Source organism: Zosterops lateralis, assembly GCF_965231275.1.
Source record: "Zosterops lateralis genome assembly, chromosome: 3".
NCBI classification, from domain to species: Eukaryota; Metazoa; Chordata; class Aves; order Passeriformes; family Zosteropidae; genus Zosterops; species Zosterops lateralis.
Window position 1 is genome coordinate 101,430,640 of NC_139764.1, and position 19,588 is coordinate 101,450,227.

Sequence of the window (19,588 nt, forward strand, 5' to 3'; positions counted from 1 at the left end):
TTTACAATGTAATTAAGTAAATCAGCAAAGAAAATACTGTCCTTCCTATACAACAGGCCAGTGGGGTTTGGTCACTGAAGAAAGAAGTCTTTCCACTTTGCAGGTCAGGCTGTAACCTGTCATTCCCTGTTCTGCTGGTATCTGCAGAACTACTGAGAGTCTGCACAAATATACATCACTGAAATCTACCTCCAGTACAAGGCTGCAAAGTTAAGCACCTGTTACAAAGGACGCATAAAACTACAAGTTAAATAGAAATTTTAAAGTCAATTATTCTCAGTATGAACACAAACGTCAAAAATCAGTCAAAGAAACCCCAAACACAATCTGCAACACAGTACAACTGAAATTGTTCCTGAAATTGCATAGCTACTGACTCTGCACCAGTAAGATTAGGAGCTTTTAAAAGCTATTATTTATTACATTCTCTTCAAACTGTTTCAAGATGCTAGAAATCCCATCAGCATTGATGTTAGACACATTATATACTTGTGAAACAATGCAAAACCGCAAGCACATATTAATCTTATTCAAGATCTTCACATGCCAGAGCAACAGTAAACCCTTTTTAAAGGCAAAACCACAAGTGCTATAATCATCAGCACACTACTGGAATCCCATTATTTCTAAACTAGAGTTTCTTAAAAAAACCAAATTAAACAACTTGTAAATTGTGACTGAGGGGAAAATCCTCCAGGACACAATAGGGTCAGGCTGAGGAGAGTATAGTAAGAGGCTTAAAAGAACAAACCATTGCATCATTCAGCCATTGGTCCACCAGCATATGGGCAACGGCACACAGCATGGAGTAAGTCAAGGGCAAAGGAACCTGTCAGCTTTATATAAGCTGTTTTGATCTTACTTTCTCCATCTACCCTAGTTCGCATTTTGGTAAGTCTACTTTCAACCCATTTTGGTAAATGGAAACTTAGGTGGTAGTAAGTCATAACTTGGAGATGACAACTTTTAAAAAACACAGCCTCACAAAATGCTCCTCTATAATAACAGGATTTAGTTCTTGTTTAATGAAAAAACACAACAGCCAAAACATGATGCAATTTGCTGCAGGTTAAACTCCCCTGCTTGAAAGCAGCTTTTTTAAAGCTATGCTTAAGGAGTTATGCCAGCTAATGCAAAGCAACGTTATTAAGGAATAGTCACTTAGAAACAACAAACCAAAACCAACAAAAAATAAAATTCCCCAACCACACTCCAAGGATTGTGTCAGGGGATGTTTAGGTTGGATATTAGGAAAAGGTTCTTCACCCAGAGGGTGGCTGGGCACTGGAACAGGCTCCCCAGGGCAGTGGCCACAGAACCAGCCTGACAGAGCTCAAGCAGGGTTTGGATAATGCCCTCAGGCACGTGGTGTGACTTTTGGGGTGTCCTGTGCAGGACATTGATCAGGGGCTGCTCTGACCTAGACTGGAAGACACAAACCCCGTCTGACAAACCAGAAGGAAGTGTCTGCCATCAAAACTACAATCTTAGGGCAATCAATTCAAAATTAAAACTGAAGTCAAGGGTTTTGAATGAACAAACCTCAGTGTTCACAACCCGTGACTGCCTTATATCCCAGAGGAAGAAGAACTCTGAAGTCAGGCTTTCTTGCACTTTCCCAAGAGCTGGGCTTCACATATTAAAACTATTATTGAATTCTGAGCACATATGCAAGTCTGCTGCATGCAGAAACTAAAGAGATGCACATAATAGCACAGGCAAAATCCTGCTCAAATTAAAGCCAGTGTCTAAGATAAGCAAGCAAGTTATGGGATTCAAGTTAAAAAACAAATCAACAAGAAGCCTACTAGTGAGTCAAACTAAGGCTCAGTCACATGTTGAGTTCTTATATAAAAACCCAAGAACTTTTTTCTTCTGAAGTGATTTATATATTGTTTAATTCCTTATCTGCTTCATATGCAGCTCACTAAGAACTGCATATAGATTCAATAAACACAAATGTGTTGCTTAATGCATAAAAATGAATAACTCGTGCAGAAAATACAATCCATTCATTTGTATTCTGCAGGAGACTGTGTCCTAATCTGCAAATACATTTCAGCACAGAGAAAACCTCTGAGGACCGTACATAGATATTGGTAGGAAGAATAAGGGCAAATAATGAAAAAAAAAAAAAGATGCATTTGAAAGACTCCTATAGCTAGCTAGCTGGAACTGAAACAGACAGGACTAACAAACTAAATTTAAAAATTTATTTGAATTGTATATTGACTAGGTGTGCATTAATATATAAAAATTTGGATGCATGTATGGCTAAAACTAACACCTGAGCAACATGAGAGACTCACAAACATGTTAATAATCTTCTGTGTAGGAACCAACCACTAATTACTGTTTCGTAATTCAGAATTTATGTATTATATAAATACTCTAACACAGAGCAGACAACAGCATTGGAAGACGGAGCTTAGAAGTGACAAGATTTTAATCTTTAAATATTTCTTTTAAGCTGTTAACTCAGCATCAGCCATTTCCCTCTATACCATATACAAATGACAGTAATGATTAGAAGGGTAAATTAAAAATCATCAAGCAGCAGTGCATCCACAAGCTCACACTATTCAGCTCTATAACTGCTGTCTTGATAACCAAAGTCTGCAATTCTTGCTAATAAAGCAAAATTCTTTAAAAGCTGTTTACATGTCAATGAAACGTTCTCAAAATTAATACTTCCAAAATATCTCCCTGCAGATAGACAAGACTAGCAAAGTCAAAGATCTATTTCTAAAAAGAAGCTCACACTAAACTAAGATACTGTCTTACAGGAAGAAGAGGTTGTTGATGTCAACCCCAATTTTAAATAATATTTCAGTATTACTCTTTTCAGTTAAAAAAAGAAAATGCAGATTTAAAATGAAAAATTCCTTCATTGTTTATCCATATTTATGACCTAGGCCAAGAGCAATTAAAATACCAGGTGGATGGTTATTGCAAAATTATTTAAACTGTAAAAACTGAAATAAGCGAGTAGTCTGTTGCAGCCATAAAAATAATCCCAACAGAGTAGGCAGCATCATGCACCTGTCACACCAAATGGCATTACAGAAGCACTGCAGTTGGTGTTTTTCTTTCTGATTTGGTGCAGTTGATGTCCTAGCAGTCACAGTTTTGATAGCTGGGTCCCTGAGTAACAACAGCAGCAATGTGGAAAAAGAACCTCTCACTCTATCAATCAACATGAAATAGCACAAATTTCTATAAAGTAAGAACTATTTTAAGAACACCTGAGTGAGGCCTCTCAGATGATACAGAGTTTGCAGACCTCTAAATAAGAATTGTCAGCTAGCATGATGGCTGATGGAATAAGAAAACTGTTTGGAAAAAAGGGCAGCATCTATTTTCACAGTTGTTAGTAAAAAAATACACATTTAGGATACTAACACAATAATACCTAAAGAAAATCAGTTTTACAATTTACTTATATTTTCAAAGGGCTTAGAACAATATTCCTGACTAGAAACCACTGAAGAACTTAATCAACTATGAGGAAAAAACCCCCAAAAAATCTAAAAAAAATTGCCCCATTTTAAGATCAAGTAGTAAAGGAAAAAAGTAAAATTTTTCATGGGTTTATGGCTGCTTCCTTGTGTATATAAATTATGTTTTGGGGAGACTACAAGCATTGAACAGACAAAAATGCAGACAAATGATTGTCAAAGCTAGTTTATGTCAAAAGAAACCTCCAATAGACTAAAAAATGTCTAGGGTAAGTAAATGACTATATGATGGCAAACAAAATGTAACAGTGGTAAAACTATTGCATTTTAAAAAATGCTAAATTAGCCTAATCCAATCAAAACAGTAACCTGAGCCTCACTGAATGAAATCCAGAGACCTCTGGTTGATGTACAGATGAAGTCAAGAGAGCAATCAAGGTGTTGGGATACATAACCATGGACTGCTAATTTCCACAAGAACAGCATATTCACTTCTGCAATTACCCTTCTCAGGAGGTGCACTACATATCACAGTGGGCTCTGAGATAAAGGAGAGGATACTTACAGAAAGAAAAAGCTGAGGAGGAGGTGGTGTGACTGGAATTGGCTACTGAGAGTAAATAACAAAACCACAGAACGTAACAAATCACATAAAAAGGTTAAGTCATAGAAACACAGAATGGTTCGGGCTGGAATGGACCTTAGATATCATTCAGTTCCAACACCCCTGCCAGGGGCAGGGACACCTTCCACTAGACCAGGTTTCTCAAAGTCCATTCCAACCTGGCCCTGAAACACTCCCAGGGATGAGGCATCCACAACTTCTATGGGCAACCTGTTCCAGTGCCTCACCACCCCCGCAGTAAAGATTTTTTTCAGACCACCTACTTCAAACTTATTCTCTTCCAGTTTGAAGCCATTCTCCCTGTCCTTCAGGCTCTTGTAAAAAGTCTTTCTCCATGTATTTTGGTGGCTCCCTTCAGAGCCACCACAGTCAGGTCATCCCCAGGCCCTTCTTTTTTCCAGGCTGAACAATCCCAACTCTCTCAGACTTTCCTCACAGAGAGGTGCTCCATCCTTCAAATCATCTTGGTGGCCTCCTCTGGACTCACTCCAATAGGTCAACAGCCTTCTGCTCCTGCAGACTCCAGAGCTGGATGCAGCCCTGCAGGTGGGGTCTCACCAGGGCAGAGCAGAGGGGCACAATCCCCTCCCTCACCTGCTGCCCACACTGCTTTGGATGCAGCCCAGGACACCTTTGGCTTTCTGGGCTGTGAGGGCACATGGCTGGGTCATGTCCAGCCTCTCCCCCACAGCACCCCCAAGTTCCTCCTCAGCCAGGCTGCTCTGGATCTGTTCATCCCCCAGCCTGGATTGATACCAGGGGTTGCCCCAGTCCAAGTGCAGCACCAGCACCTGGTCTTGTTGAAATTCAAGAGATTCCCATGGGCCCACTTTTTGAGCTTGTCCCAGTCCCTCTGGATGGCATCCCTCCCTCACAAAGTTTCAGCATGTTTTGTGCTCAGTGATGCACAGTGTGTGCTAATGGTGAAAATTTAGCAAGAGATACCCAAGACTGAATCACAGTTTAGCCACTGATTTCTCTGAAACATAACAGAAGTCTGATTATATCACTAATAAGCTCTTAATTTTTCTGAAACTGGGATCAAACCCAAGTATACACCGTTTCAACCATTCTGTACTTTTACCTTCATTACAAAAGACTTACTAGAGAAAGTGAATGATGCCCCATGAATCCACTCCAGAGCTTCCTCTGAAGCAACTGCTGATGGTCACAGAGCCCTGCAGTGCCCAGGGCTCAATTCAAACCTTGTGTGCACTCATGCTACACTGCTTTTCTCTCCACTTTGTCTTATCTGCTATACTCGTGTAGTTAATAGAAAATATTTCATTTGCATCTAAAAGTATTTAATTAATCATACACACTACAATTTATGTTCCCTGGAAAAAAAATCACATGTTTTCATATGGATAAATTGCATCTTCAAGGAATGGAAATTAGTGTTTTAAAATATTAATTAAAACTTAAATTAAATTTCTTAAGCTTAATTTTTATGCATTACCAGTAGAGAAACAATGTCTCTAGAATTATACACAACATCATAACAAATTTACTCAGAGTTGATAGGAACATAAATCTTTCTTCTAATTAAGCATTTTTCACAAATAAAAGATGGCTGAGGATAAAACAGATACAGTTTCTTCACTTGTATTTTGCCAGATCAAGCTAAATACAGGTCATTGTTACCTGATAAATGGCTTCAGCAAAATGACTTCTCATGTTTAAATCTCTGACATGAGAAGAGGAAATGGGAAAAAGCTGAAAATCACTGGACATTGATATTCTCAATGAGACCATTCTTAACGAACTAGTGCAAAGAAACACCAGATCCACGTTTTTCATTAACAAGAAAAGAGGAACAAAGCAGCAGTGGAGTCTGGACAGTCACTCCAAGTTCTCAGAAAGTTAACACAGACATTACTAAGGTTGCTCAAACATTACAAGTTTGCACATCAACTGCCATATAAGCAGGAAGGAAGGAAAATATGTTTTGCACATCCCCCCACATACAACACCAATTAATCTGTCAATTTTCCAAAGCTAAACTTTAGAAAAAAAAATAAGAGAAGTGCCCAAAGTTACGAATTTAAATCCTTAATAGACATCCTTTCCAATTTTCAAAAACATTTAGCCCTCAGCAGCTCTCTATACCCCAAGATCATGTAAAAAACCATAATATAACAATATGAGGGGGAAGGCTAAATGAGATTACCTTCTCTAAATGACAAAGCTATTTGCATTTAAGTGGCATGCAAGTAGTAATTACATTTTGCATTTGCATAATAATGAAACAATCCTTTTAAGAAAAGGTGTATCTTGTAGAAGCTTCACAATGAATAACTTTGTATCTTAAAGGCTTGGTTTACTTACAGAAGGTTTGCCAGTGCCACTAACTTCCTGGGGCAAACCCCAACTCATTTCGGTAACCTATGCCTTGTAACTGGGTCACTGAGGTGAAGTTAGGTACACACGCACACATAAAACCAGTTAGCTGACACTTCAGGCTTGTTAGACACTACTGAGTCATTACAGACTATATTTTGTATATTATTTGAAAAGAAATATATTTCCCATGTTAGATGAATAAAGATAAATTTTGATACCAACATTCTAAACGATGTCCTTTTCTCCCTCCAACATTCTTAATATATATAAAATGTTAGTATTTTGACTCGTATTTTTCATGCACCAGTTAACTAGAAAATTACAGAACCTGAAGAGCTCAGATAAAATTCATCAAGGGGATTAAAACAAGGCATGCCTCCTCCTCCTCCATAGCGTGGGATGCTACTGGAATGTGAATTAAAGACTCTCAAGCCTTTAAAAAATGAGGACCCCTGAATATTTAATTTTGTTAACTAATCATTAGAGAACTGGAAATCACTCTGTTTCTGAGTGTTTGATAGGTAGCTGCTTCCATAAAGTACATTTTTAATTTTGTAAGAGCTGGCCTGTTTCCCAGCACATTGATTTGTGGGGCCACTACTTATAGCACCTAGAGCATAATTAAATATTAAGTCTCTCCTTGATGTATGCAAAGTCTGTCTAAGAGGATTAGTAGACACACTGAGGGTGGCTTTCACACGTTTTCTGGTAATTGAACACTGCAAGATCATTAAAATTATCTTTATTAAATAGAAATCCACATTCATACTTAATAATATCTGCTGTCCCTTTTTATGCCAAGGAATAGTATAGGAAAAGAGGGATCCCCTAAAAGCATGTAAGAAATGCCAAGCAAGTAATAATACAACAATCTGAAAGCAAGATAATGAATACATTTTTGACCTATTTGCAACTTAAAGTTCATTTAAAAACCCTGAAAACCAACAACTTTTAAACACATTCCTGCAAAATCTAAAACCAGCATTCAATCCACAGCCCCTTCCTTCTCCACTTATTTTAAATGTGGGTTGTTTCTTTTTAATTATTTTGCTGCATGAAAAAGGATGATCAAATTAATAAAGGTGTAGTGGTGTTAGACAAAGTGATGTCTACAGACAAGGCAGGCAGACTGACATACTTTGAAAGATGAGATTCCTCCTGTCTACCTCTTCATGCAGGATTACTCAGCAACTTGATTAAACTTTTAAGTTGTCCTTTAATACTCCCTCCTGTAAAACAGGGTTGCTTTTAAAAGTCTTTGCACCTGAAGTGTGAACTTGCACAAGAAAATTGCATCTTAACCATAATGCTCTGCCAAAGCTCATAGAGAAATCTCTGTCTTTGCTTTTCAGCTGCCGTGGAAACACGGACTTCTGCAGTGTTCTTGTTCCACTAACATAGTGGAAGGACTGGGAAATGTACAGTTTTCAATCTGCTATTTTCTGATGGTATTTTCCTTGTTTGTTAATTCACAAAATAGGCAAACTTAATACTCAAGCAAGGCCATCACTTGCTTTTCTAATATCAGTTTGTAAACTAGCATTTGACAGCAGCTGACTAAAAGAGGAAAAAAATCCAAAAAAAATAGTCTACATTTAAGACCACTTATTTTTCTTGGACATTTGTGAATAACTGAATTTCAGTGACAGATATCTAATGGACAAACCTTCATGACTCTTCTGTCTAAATAACACATTAGTTTACCTAGCACAAAATACTTGAAGAAAGGGTTCTTATCAATTACACTGAGCTTCAGCTGACATGAAAATGAGAATAATTTTTAATATATTCCAATAGGACTCATAATTGCATTCTGTAGCAGAAACTGGGGTGCATAAATTGATTTTAATGTATCTACATTTAAGCACAACTTCAACTACTGTTAAGCATGAAAGCTACTTCTACGCTTAGGTAAATAATAAATAGTATATACAGAGAAATCAGTATTACGGTGCTGTGCACATATTTTCATACACTTATCTCTGAAAGGTTTGAGCTTATCTAGTGCATTATTCAAACTTTATTACATGTCTTCTTGTACTGCTTGCTTACTCATCAGCAAAAGTGTAAAGCACTGAAGTGATCAGCAGCTCTGTGTTATGACCAGATGAACTGTCGCTCAGTCAGTAAAAACTTCTTCCCTCACAAAAAAAATCCCAAGTTTTCCTACTTGAAACTAGGAGCATTCTAAAAATTCCTTCAGGTAAGAGAAAGTAACTATATGGAGAGGCCTAAACACGCCTCTCCATAAAAAAAAATTGCACAAGGTTTAACAGCTGTGCAGCATCTGGAGCAGCACAGGTGGGGACAGCACAGCTGTGGCTGTCTCAGCTCTGCTGGGGGGGGGCCTGGGGGTTCTGATGGGCAGTAAGCTACACATGAACCAGCAGCCTATGAAATGCATTCAATTAAGTCCTAAAATTTGGTTTTGTAACCAAATGGATGGGTGTTTCTTTTTCAAAGTTATATACATTCTGACTTACAAGATTACGGGAGAAAATAAAAGTTTGATAAATACTTAAGGTAAAATCACAAGTGTAATGAGTCTCATAAGGTTTCTGTTAAATACAGGTTCTTTTTCTGTCTTCTACAAACATGAAAGCTGAAATCTACCTGTAACTTTTTTCTTAAGACATACTCTAGTTGAACATTTTATAATTGGAAATGATTTTGAATTGGAAAGCAGGTCACAGGTAAGACAAACACCGACAAAGGATTGAACTGAAGATGAAGAATCCAATCACAGACACCTGAATAGTAGTTGAGGAGTTAAATGCTGGTATTACTGTAAATACAAGAGAAAAAGTAATTTCCAAAGAAACCAAGAGATAAGTACTTTCTCTTCAAGATTTTTATTAGGATTGTTCACTTGGATGAATTTAGCACAGCAAGTCAAAACTGAGATATTGCTTTTGTTTTATATGAATATAAAGTGGGTTCATAGATTTTTTTTGGGAACTATTAGAAATACTCTATTTTTGTTCTGTAAGGTCTTGGCATGGGAGGAGGCACTTAGAAAATGAACAAAAAGTAACTTTGTTTCTGAAGAATTCTACATGCAGCAAGACTGCTATACATTCATGCAATAGTATTTAAAAGCTCAAGAAAAAAGGAGTCAGTGGCCAGTAATTATCATTCTAATTCTGAGTAAAATGTGATACCAAGTGGAAGATAAAGAGGGGAGATAAAATTGACAGAAAAATGGTCAGAAAAGAAAGGTACAAAACCATCAATGTCAACGTCTGACATGGAGAAAAATAACTAGTATTCAATCAAATTCAGTACTATGTACTCCGGATCCTAAACAAAAATCAGAGAAGTCCCTTACCTTTATGCAACTTTGTTTTTCAGAGAATCAGAATGTATCAGATACTTGATTCAAAAAGGAAAGTAGGATTTGTTTCCAGACACCAGGATGCATCACAACCACATACTGCAGACCAGCTTTTCATTATGTAATCCTCGCATGAAAACAATTTGTAATTTGCAGCAACCAGTATTAATACCTTTGTTTCAGGCCAGCAAGCTCTGAGAACAGCTTGTGTCCTGAAGTACACAAGCAGCTTGCTATCCTCATCACTGAGATGGAAGGCTTGCTCCAGAATCTGCAATACTCTGATGCGAGGCTTCACTGCTAGGGAGTCATCACCACAGAAAGGTCTCAACCACTCCAGAAGGTCATCTGAAGAAACTATTTTCTCCCTGTAATTAAACAGTCTCAGGTAATAATCCTAATGAAAATACCACATGCATTTTTTAAGCTTAACAAGCACATTCAATATGTAAGAAATACCTAACACCAGGAAATGGAAGATCAGACTGACCTCTGTGAGGCTGCAGGGAAACCAGTCCTTGTAAATCAGGAGCCCGAAGCTGTGTGCTTTAAGAACTTTCTCTGGACTTCAAATAACCATGCAATACCATAGGAATCCATCTGTACACTTACATATTCTCCCACAAACTACCCTGGTACCATACAATGGTGCTGGGCTTCAGCAGCTGGAAATCCAAGTCTTTTCATGGTGTCTGGGCCTGGCTGATGCCTGCACTACCAGACCATCCGACTTTATGTAAAACCAGCTTGAATGCTTACATTTTCAGTATGACATTTTTATCTCTGAATGCTTATTCATACTGTCACCTTGCACTCTTTCTTCCTTTACAAGCCCTTTCTTTTCCATTCCACACACACAAATTATTTTCTCCCAGTTGCAGCTTTAGCCCTATCTTTTTTCTTTTCTGTACCATCTACCCAGCTTGGTCATTCTAAATTCATAGCATGATAACAATTGCAAAATGTCCAATATCCTTAGAAAGAAAAAAAGAGACGTGCTAAAACCCCCAAACTTCGGGGTTGGACCTTGTCAATTATAAAACTCTTAAGTATATAATTGATTCAGAAACTGAATTGTATCAAATATATTCTAATTGTGTGGAACCATTCACAGATCACCATGAACTGACCAACCAGTTCACAGCTGGAGACAGAATAATCTGCAATGTTCTTCAGAGGCTGTAAACAAAGAGGTACCAAATCATTAACTTTCAGTAATTTTTTTAACTCAAGCAAACTTTTTTCTTAAAAAAAGAAGTCAAGCAAGTGGCTGCTGGTAGAGTGTGATTTGTAACTAATGTTCCCTTATTCATCTTAACAAGACAGATGGGAAAGTAATACAAGACAGAAAATACCAAGTTAACCTGTCTTGCAGCTATGAAATAATAAAAATTGACATCTGAGGTTTTCACATTACAAGGATTTCAATTTTACTTAAGCTTTATATTGTCTGAATGATGCTGTTAGCTTGGAACTCCAGCTGAATTAGATATTCCTTTGCTGAATAGGTGGCATTCGAACTGTAAATTGGAAGTTTGGGAATTAATGGGACTTGCTGGAGTATTTCAAGAGTTTGTAGAGCTTGTACTTGCTGCTTATGTATGTTTTCCTGAGGAAAATATTTCTGGTTTGTAAATTGAGTAGCTGAGTTTTAAGGTAATAAATAAGTATTTAAAGGAATATAAACAATCTCTTGCAATCATAATTACTTTCACTTCAGCTTATTGTTTCAGCAGTTTAATGTTGATGAAGTATACAAATAAAAGACTCCAGGAAGTGCATCTCAGAATAAAATAGCGACTCATCCATTATACCTTAGAATACTGCAAATTATATTTACTGCAATTATTTACATCAATTCAGTCTTACTTCAGTATCCAATATTCAAGTAATTTAATTTCATTGGAGAACCCTCAAAAAAATAGTGAACTGTTTTTGTGTGGCTACCAAAAAGTATGGGATTTTATTATCATTATTAAACATGAACTCTTTCTTTGTACATTTGAGGAAAAAAATGGTGATTTTTTTGTTGTTGTTGTTGTTTCTTCCTTGTCTTTACAGGGAGTGAAATGGAAAATGTCAGTAAGACATACAGGCCATTATGTGATTGGAAGTAAGGACATTCCCAAAAGAGGAGAAAAAAATGTGGTGAATCATCATATAGCATTTGGGAAATGTTTCTGCACTATACCTTACAAATATGGACAAACTTAGATATGTAAATTCAGGTATCTGAAAGTGAATCATTATTATTTGCAATTTATCAACTAAATTGAAACAAAAGCAGTGATATGCTCCTGGTAGATACAAAATCTGCAGGAATCATAGCTGAAAAAACATTTTCTCATTTCACTATAATACATGGTTATCTAAATTTTAGGTTCAGTGCCTTCTTTCAAATATCAAGTAAAGGCTTCTTTCAGGGTTCAGATTTTGAACATGAAAAATGATCACTCATTCCAGAATAAAGTCTTAGAAAATTAAGTGCAAACCCATTATATATATCAATGCAGAAAAATCATCCATATTCAGTATTGTACCTTCAAAGCTTTCATGAGAAGCATCTTTCAAAGTCCTACCCAAAGAATCCATACAGGAAGCTCTTACCCTTTTTCAACGCTTGCATGCACTGCAGAAATTATACCTTCGAGGATTGCAAGTGGATCTTTCTCTGCTGTAGATGAGTCACCATTTCCACTACTAAGGGAAGACAAAGTTATCATTAAAATGGTCCTTAATATGGTATCTTGTTTTATGTGTCTTTAGCATTTATATGCATTGGTCAATAATTATAAGAATTTTCCATTTTTGCTTAACTAGTACCTTTATTTTTATGTCAGAGTAATGCAAAAAAGCAACAAGAGTGGGAAAAGAATACTAAAACTCTTATATGAAACTTGAAAGGAAAAGCATAGTTAAAGATTAGTGCTTCTAACACAGATTAATTAGGTTGGCAGAATATTCGCTTCTAATCTCACTACCTCAAAGATCAATATGAACTAAACAAACCTAAAGTTACACATAAATGTCACCATCTTTTCTGTCCAAATCCTCTTGCAGTATCTCTGTTGGCTTAAATTAGCTGAGCTGTAACCTAAGTCTAGTATCCTATCTGCTGATTTCTCTGGGGCCACCGTGGAACAGCAGCCTCAGTGCATGTGTGGAATAGAGAAATATCCATCACTCCCATGAGACGTTTCAGTTAAAATACAGTTTTCTTCTGGAGGTTAAGAGGTGGCAAAAATTGGGTGAAAAAAGAAAGAAACAAACAACCCAAAGCCACTCTGGTAGGAAAGCAAGCTTTGCTTCTATCTCTATGAAAGTGACATTTCAGCTAAGGTTCCATTAAACAGAAGTGGTGTTGAGAGAGGGAGAGATTTTGCCCTGGCACACAACAAAGCAAGAGTGTCTCCCCACGGAAACCACTGCAGGAACTGGAAAGGCAGCTTTGCCAGTCTTAGTTTGTCAAAGATGCATTAAAGAGAAAAAAGGCAAATAGTTAGCAAGTTGTCTGACTGCAGATGATTCAAAAAACCCAGAGAAAAAGTGTATTTTCCCTACAGTTCATCATCATATCAAAGCTGTTCTGCTACTAAAAATGTCAGCCTCTTCCTAGATCTGCTCTTACCAATAATAAACATATGCCCAGACTACTTTGACTGTTCTATCTAAAGCCAAAATACTACATAGCTGATAGCAATGTGCAAAAATAACTGTGATATTACAAAATATTTTTTGTCAAGAGTTAGAGAATATTTACAATTTCATCATTCATTACATCAGTAAGATAAATATATTTCCTAGACAATGATTATATCATATAGCATAGAGACCTAAATCTTTATAATCTTTAATGTCTTCCTGCATTCAGAATTTTCATCTTTCCTATTTTTAGCTTAGTAAGTAGCCAGAACTCCAGTGAACCACAATGGATTAAAAATCAATATGACTCTATTCAGAACAGATGCAAGATGATGTTGCATGATGAAATGTCAGCATACTTACTTTATATTATTATGTTGCACTCCTAAAGTTTGAAATAGGAGTAGAAGGCTGCTGACACTGTTTTTTCCTCAAAAGATACTGTAGATATGACTGATAGAAATGTTCTTAGTATCAGTACCCTAAATAAGTTTTTTTAAGAATGAAGCTTAAATCTAGATATTTTTCTAACCATCTTCAGAATATTTGGAAACAATCAAATTATAATTTATAGTACCGAATATATAGAAATATTCGGGGTTTTAAACTCTCAGAGACATGATATGTCTCCAAAAGATAAAATCCACTTTTACCAAGCCACAAAAAAAAATTCATTCTCAAAAGGAAAACAAAAATTATAATTAAAAAAAAAAATTAAAAAAAATCACAAAAAGGGGGCATTACAGAACTGAATGCTCTTCTTAGAAGAAAGAAAAAAAAAATACACCTCTAGGGCAGTAGTATGGAAATGGTAAAAAGCAGGCCAGTATTCAAATGATCACTTTATATAACTGGCTACATACATTAGATGTTTTCAATTTCCTTTAAAAACATAAAAAGCTAAAAAGAATTATTATATGTCCCTAAAATGAAGACAGATATAAGCACTTCATCAAAGCTCTTTTTATAAGCCATTTTGTTAGTGATTTGTTTACAGGCCAGATTTAAATTTTCCAATTTTTTGTGCCCTTTTTTTCAATTAAGTTTGTAATAAAGATACATCTACAAAGGGCATTAACACGGCATATCAAAAGAAAACTGGAATACTTATGAAACTTGCACACTAAAAAGAGAATGAGTATTGAGACAGAAACAAACAGGACATTTGCAGTCCTTCAATACTTAAAGGGGGATTATGAGAAAAATGGTGACAGATGAGAGAGTCAATTCAGACTCCATGAAAGGAAGGAATTTTTTACAGTAAGGCTGGTGAGACACTGGCAGAGGTTGTCTGGAGAGGTGGTGGATGCCCTTTAGCTGGAAACATCCAAGGCCAGACTGGATGGGCTCTGGGTGACCTGATCTAGGTTAAGATGTCCCTGCTCATCTTAGGGGGTGTTGCACAAGGTAACCTTTCAAAGTTCTTTCCAACCCAAACTATTACATAATTGTACAGTGTACAGAAAGTGAATTCTTACTGCTCTGCTGGCACTTATGTTTAATGTACATGAACAACTACCATATCAAAGGAGGCCAACCAGCAAACCTGATATTTTGGGTATCCTCAATTTAGAGATCAGTTGTGGACAGTTCCAGCCCTTGCTCTTCAAAAAACCTTAATCTCTCTAATCAGAAATTAAAGTTGCTAGTTCCTGTCACAAGCAGGCTCTCTGAGCTTCTCAAAAAAACTCTAAAACAAAACAAAAACCCCTCAAGCAAACAAAAAACCCCAAACAAACCAACCCAACCCAAACCAAAATGGGTCAAAAGAAATGTATCTGCAAAAGGTAACGAGCATTCCTGAAAACAAAAAAATCACTGTTTCTGACAATACATCTCTGAAGCCGATTTTCAAGAACAACAGATGTATGAACAGGAAGCTTCAAGTTTGTCAGACACAGAGAGATGTCTTTTACCAAGCACAAAGAGAGGAGAAAAAAGTTTAACCTAAGCAGTAAGCTGCAGTTACCTAGAATAAGGAAGTATTTTTAAAATTTGGAAAGACTGAAAGCTAGCAATTTTTTAAGCTTAATACTGCCTCTACTGCCTAATGATTATAGAGGAATTATAAAGAGATGACAGCTCATGAGACAAATAATCCTGTCAAGTTTCCACAGATTGTTGCTTTGTTCTTTTCTTCATAATTAATGATTAAAAATAAGCAGCTACTAACAGAAACAAATATAATTAAAGAAGGATTAGTCTTCCACACAGATTATATGCTATTTTATGCACCTTTTAAACAACAGAACATGATTCAGTCTTCACCTCAAAACTCCTAGGTATGAGCTTGGTGTAATTACACTGATAAAGGCTTATTTTGATTTCAGTTCAGTGTCAGAAAAAGTGATGCATATTTCATCACATTCCTCAAACAGAATAAAGTACAAAGAACACTTGGAAGAATAAATTAACTTCATCTAAAAATTTTAACCTAATTACTGTATTCATTGAAAATACTCTAGATTTATTTTTCTCTTTCTGATTGTGCTTTGTCATATTTAAATATGAGGAAAATAAGGAAATAACATACTGATGATGTTATTGTTCAAAGCTAGGGAAAAATGTCTTTATGTCAAACCATAATTTCTGTCTAAAATACCACAAAATCATTATATACAAGTTACAAATTTGCTCTCTATGACCCCTGCTCACGTGAGATGAAGTAATAAAAAATCTGATTATTTTCCCCTGTTAACATAACTACTCTTTCTAACAAAGGTGGACTTACCTTCTTCAGAAAACACTGGGCATTAAACAAGGAACTCAACATTTCACCAAACCTTTCCTGCTCATTGCCTGGTGAACGCTTTCAAAATTTCACAAAACACTATATCCCTGTGGACATCTAAGAGACGAGGTCTAGGAGCAGCAGGTGAAGGAGACCATAGAGTCTTCAACAAACTGTCTTTCCTGACTGATCAACCATGGATATGCCTGCAGTTACGGACCATGTGAGTGATCTCGGGCAAGGAATTAAACTGAGTCTTAGGTAAGACTAATCAGGTGACCATAGTTGCTTTGTTTTCCACAAGTTCCTGGTTCCTACTGAAGAGGCATTTAGTTTTTATTTATACTAGCTGTTTCTACAGGCAAACAAGGAAGTGCACAATACATAAGCCATGTAAAGTATGAAAATATGCACTACTAAAGAACTTTTACACATATAAATGCAAGTTTTGATTTTGAATTTTGTGTGCCAGAATTAGAGAGTTAAGGGAGACAAGAGCAGTTAAAAGAACTGGAGAACAATACTGCTCTTAAAATTGCAATTTAATGATTAACAAATTACAAAATCCTGAATTAGGCAAATAACTATGTTAAATTTAACAAAAAATCTGTCCCTGAGAAGGTTGTTAAGCCTGTCATATCATATACTGATGTAAAATGAAGCCAAAAAGTAACTTAAGTTTTCATGAAGACATTACTTTCTGAAGAACGTTCTTCTGCAAGAATGACTATATATGCTAAGTAACAAAAGGTATTTTACTGTGTTTGAAGGGTGGTTGTAGTTAATGCAACTGAACGAAAGCATGTGCATTTTCAGCCACAGAAGTGGTGGACTGTTGCTTAATTTTCGGGCAAATCTCTGACACTACCATATTTTTTCACATCCAGACAGGTCTCTCACTTGTGTTTGCAATACCTCAATTACATTCCTTGTCACCATAACTATAGAAAATCCACGTTCAGTGTTACAGCCTTAAAACTGCTACACTGAAGGTTAATTGTCAAAGAAATGTTCCAACACAATCTCTTTAAAAACTACTGTATAAAATAACCACACTGTATAACATATTAAAGGTTCAGTAAATAAACCTAAAAAAGGTTTCCCCTTGAAACGTTGCATTTATTGAATAGAATGTGCTTTTCCACCTACACTGGCAAGACTACTTCTTTAATTGTAGAAATGCAAGTGTTGAACAAAATGTTGTAAATTTGTGTTGTATCTTGAAAGTGAACAACTGAGCATAGGATAGAGATGAATCCAATTTTATTCACAGCAACAACATGACAACCAGCAGGCTTAAGGGATGCCAAGCAACAACCTTTAATTCCTTCCTATATTTAGATTATATTTAGTGCTTTATAATATTAACCCTTTCTGAATTTCATAATAAGGAGGATATTATCTCAAGTATTTTCTATCCTATTTTATGCTAGGTTTTCATTTTATGCTCTTTATCATTGTAGTAGACAAGCTTTCCATAGTTCAGAATGACATAAAATTATCTTTCTCTTCTTTTCCCAAAAAAGCAGCGGAGTGGCAGTGGAATATTTCTACTGACCACATTAGGTCACATCACACCCCAAACAATTTTAATTGAAACTTTCAACTCATCTGCCCATCTTCGCCAATACAGCTTTCTCTATGAAACAGTCCTTCCCCTCTTTCCAGTGAAGTGCTGCACAGGAGTTACTGGAGATGGTCATTATCCCAGAACTTTAAATCAACTTGCAGCCCTTCCAGCCTTGCAATGCATATAAAAAACAAGTAATTCAGTTCACAGAAAAGTGTTGATAAGAAGCAGAGTAGAAAGGAGAATTTTGATAGGTTTCTCATCCTCTGCATGTTAATAAGACTCATTATAGTCCAAACAACTGGACTTAGTGAGCTTTGTATCCAGATACATCACATTTCTAGTCAGGAACAGCAGGACAGTTATTATCAAAAGCTAAATTATTCTTCTTCAAATGGACAAACCCAGACAAGAAAGACTGCATTACTTATGTTGCTGTGCAAAAGCTCTATCATCATTGAGGATGCTGTGAACACTCTTAAACTGAGTGACAGGAGAAATCAATTTTCTGCCAAAGAGGACTGCAAACAATTTGACAGGCTGCCTTCTTTTCATCTGTGGCACTTCAATCTGCTGTAATATATACATACATGCTGAAAAAAAAGTAGAGCCATAGAAAATTTTCCATGCTAGACTTGTTTTCCAATTCCTGGTGTGTGCATTCAGATCATCCTACCCATGTAATTTTTCTGCATGCAGAACAACAGGATAAATTCTCAAACTTCTCTCTCTCTAAACTGGTCTTAGAAGTGCTAAACAGTGTTTACCAGACATCTAACAGCAGAACACTCTTTCATACTTGTTGCATGTATCTCTTTGAAACAGAAATACTTCAGAGTTTTGTAGGAACAGTTAAATGAAAAGTATCTGTTCAATTTATAATGGATGATACAAAATTATCCTCCTCTGCTTCCCTTAAAAAAATAAGGGGGAACAAAATACTTCTAATGAACAAAACAAATCAGCACAAATAACCCAGAGCTCCCAGAAATGGCTCAGCAATTTTTTCCAAAGATGGAAATTGCACAACTTCTTGGATATGTTGAGGCAGAAGCTATAACTATGCTTCTGCTGCCCAAATGCCTGCCTGAGTTACCATTTTCCAATAAACATACCTTTTAACTCTGTTTAAGAAGGAAGAATTATGTGCTGTTGTAAATGTTACAAAAAATCACAAGGGCACATACACGTAATGGAACAATGCTGTAAAGCCAATGCTTTTAACTAAAAAGCACCAGTGAACAGGATAAGCTCTGTCTTACCTTGTTCAAATTGCTCAGGCTTCCCCTACTCATAAAAATATAACTAAATATGAAATTACAGGTAAACAAAAACATAAAATCAAAGAACTCTCTTGTTACTGCAAAATCCAGACATTAAAAGCAAAACAAGTATTCACTGCAAATAAACAAAACAAACCAACCGAAAACCACAACAAAACAACACACCAACTCAACTATCCACAAAAACCTTGCAAAAATCCAGAAGAAAGATTTTTGTGTTAAATTAAGGAAGTGTGCTTACCTTAATATACCTACAATTTTTTTAATAGCGCACTGGACAATATCTTGGGGAGAAAGGCCTAGATCTCCAACAGCCACTTGTAACAACTGCTGCACCATGTGCAGGGGCTGACCATCTATGCACATGGCTACAGCTTGCTCATGGATTTTTTCTTTCTCTGACCTTGACAGATCATACAAATAGCCGTACTTCTGTAGTGTATCCTGTGAACAGATAGATTTTGGGACACTAATCAGAGTATTCCTTATTTACAGGGCTGTATCAGTCTTCCTTTCTGCTGGGAATTAACATATACTGAGAAAAAAAAAGATTGATGGAATTGAATTTTCAAAACCCAGGTCAACAAAAGCAAAGGTAGAAA

General features: G+C 36.3%; 1 protein-coding gene across 2 annotated transcripts in view; it reads right to left on the reverse strand.

Annotated features, from left to right (window-relative positions):
- Positions 1-19,588, reverse strand: part of NBAS (NBAS subunit of NRZ tethering complex) — a gene marked incomplete at its 5' end in the record, with an annotated part of 161,341 nt that overhangs the window by 26,282 nt on the left and 115,471 nt on the right. The window contains 3 exons of one of the 2 annotated variants that reach the window (XM_083856295.1): positions 9,933-10,128; positions 12,368-12,457; positions 19,228-19,430. In XM_083856295.1, the coding sequence (XP_083712421.1) occupies positions 9,933-10,128; positions 12,368-12,457; positions 19,228-19,430 (489 nt within the window). Of the gene's footprint in view, positions 1-9,932; positions 10,129-12,367; positions 12,461-19,227; positions 19,431-19,588 lie in introns of both variants that reach the window. The other variant, XM_083856296.1, reaches the window with a different exon arrangement.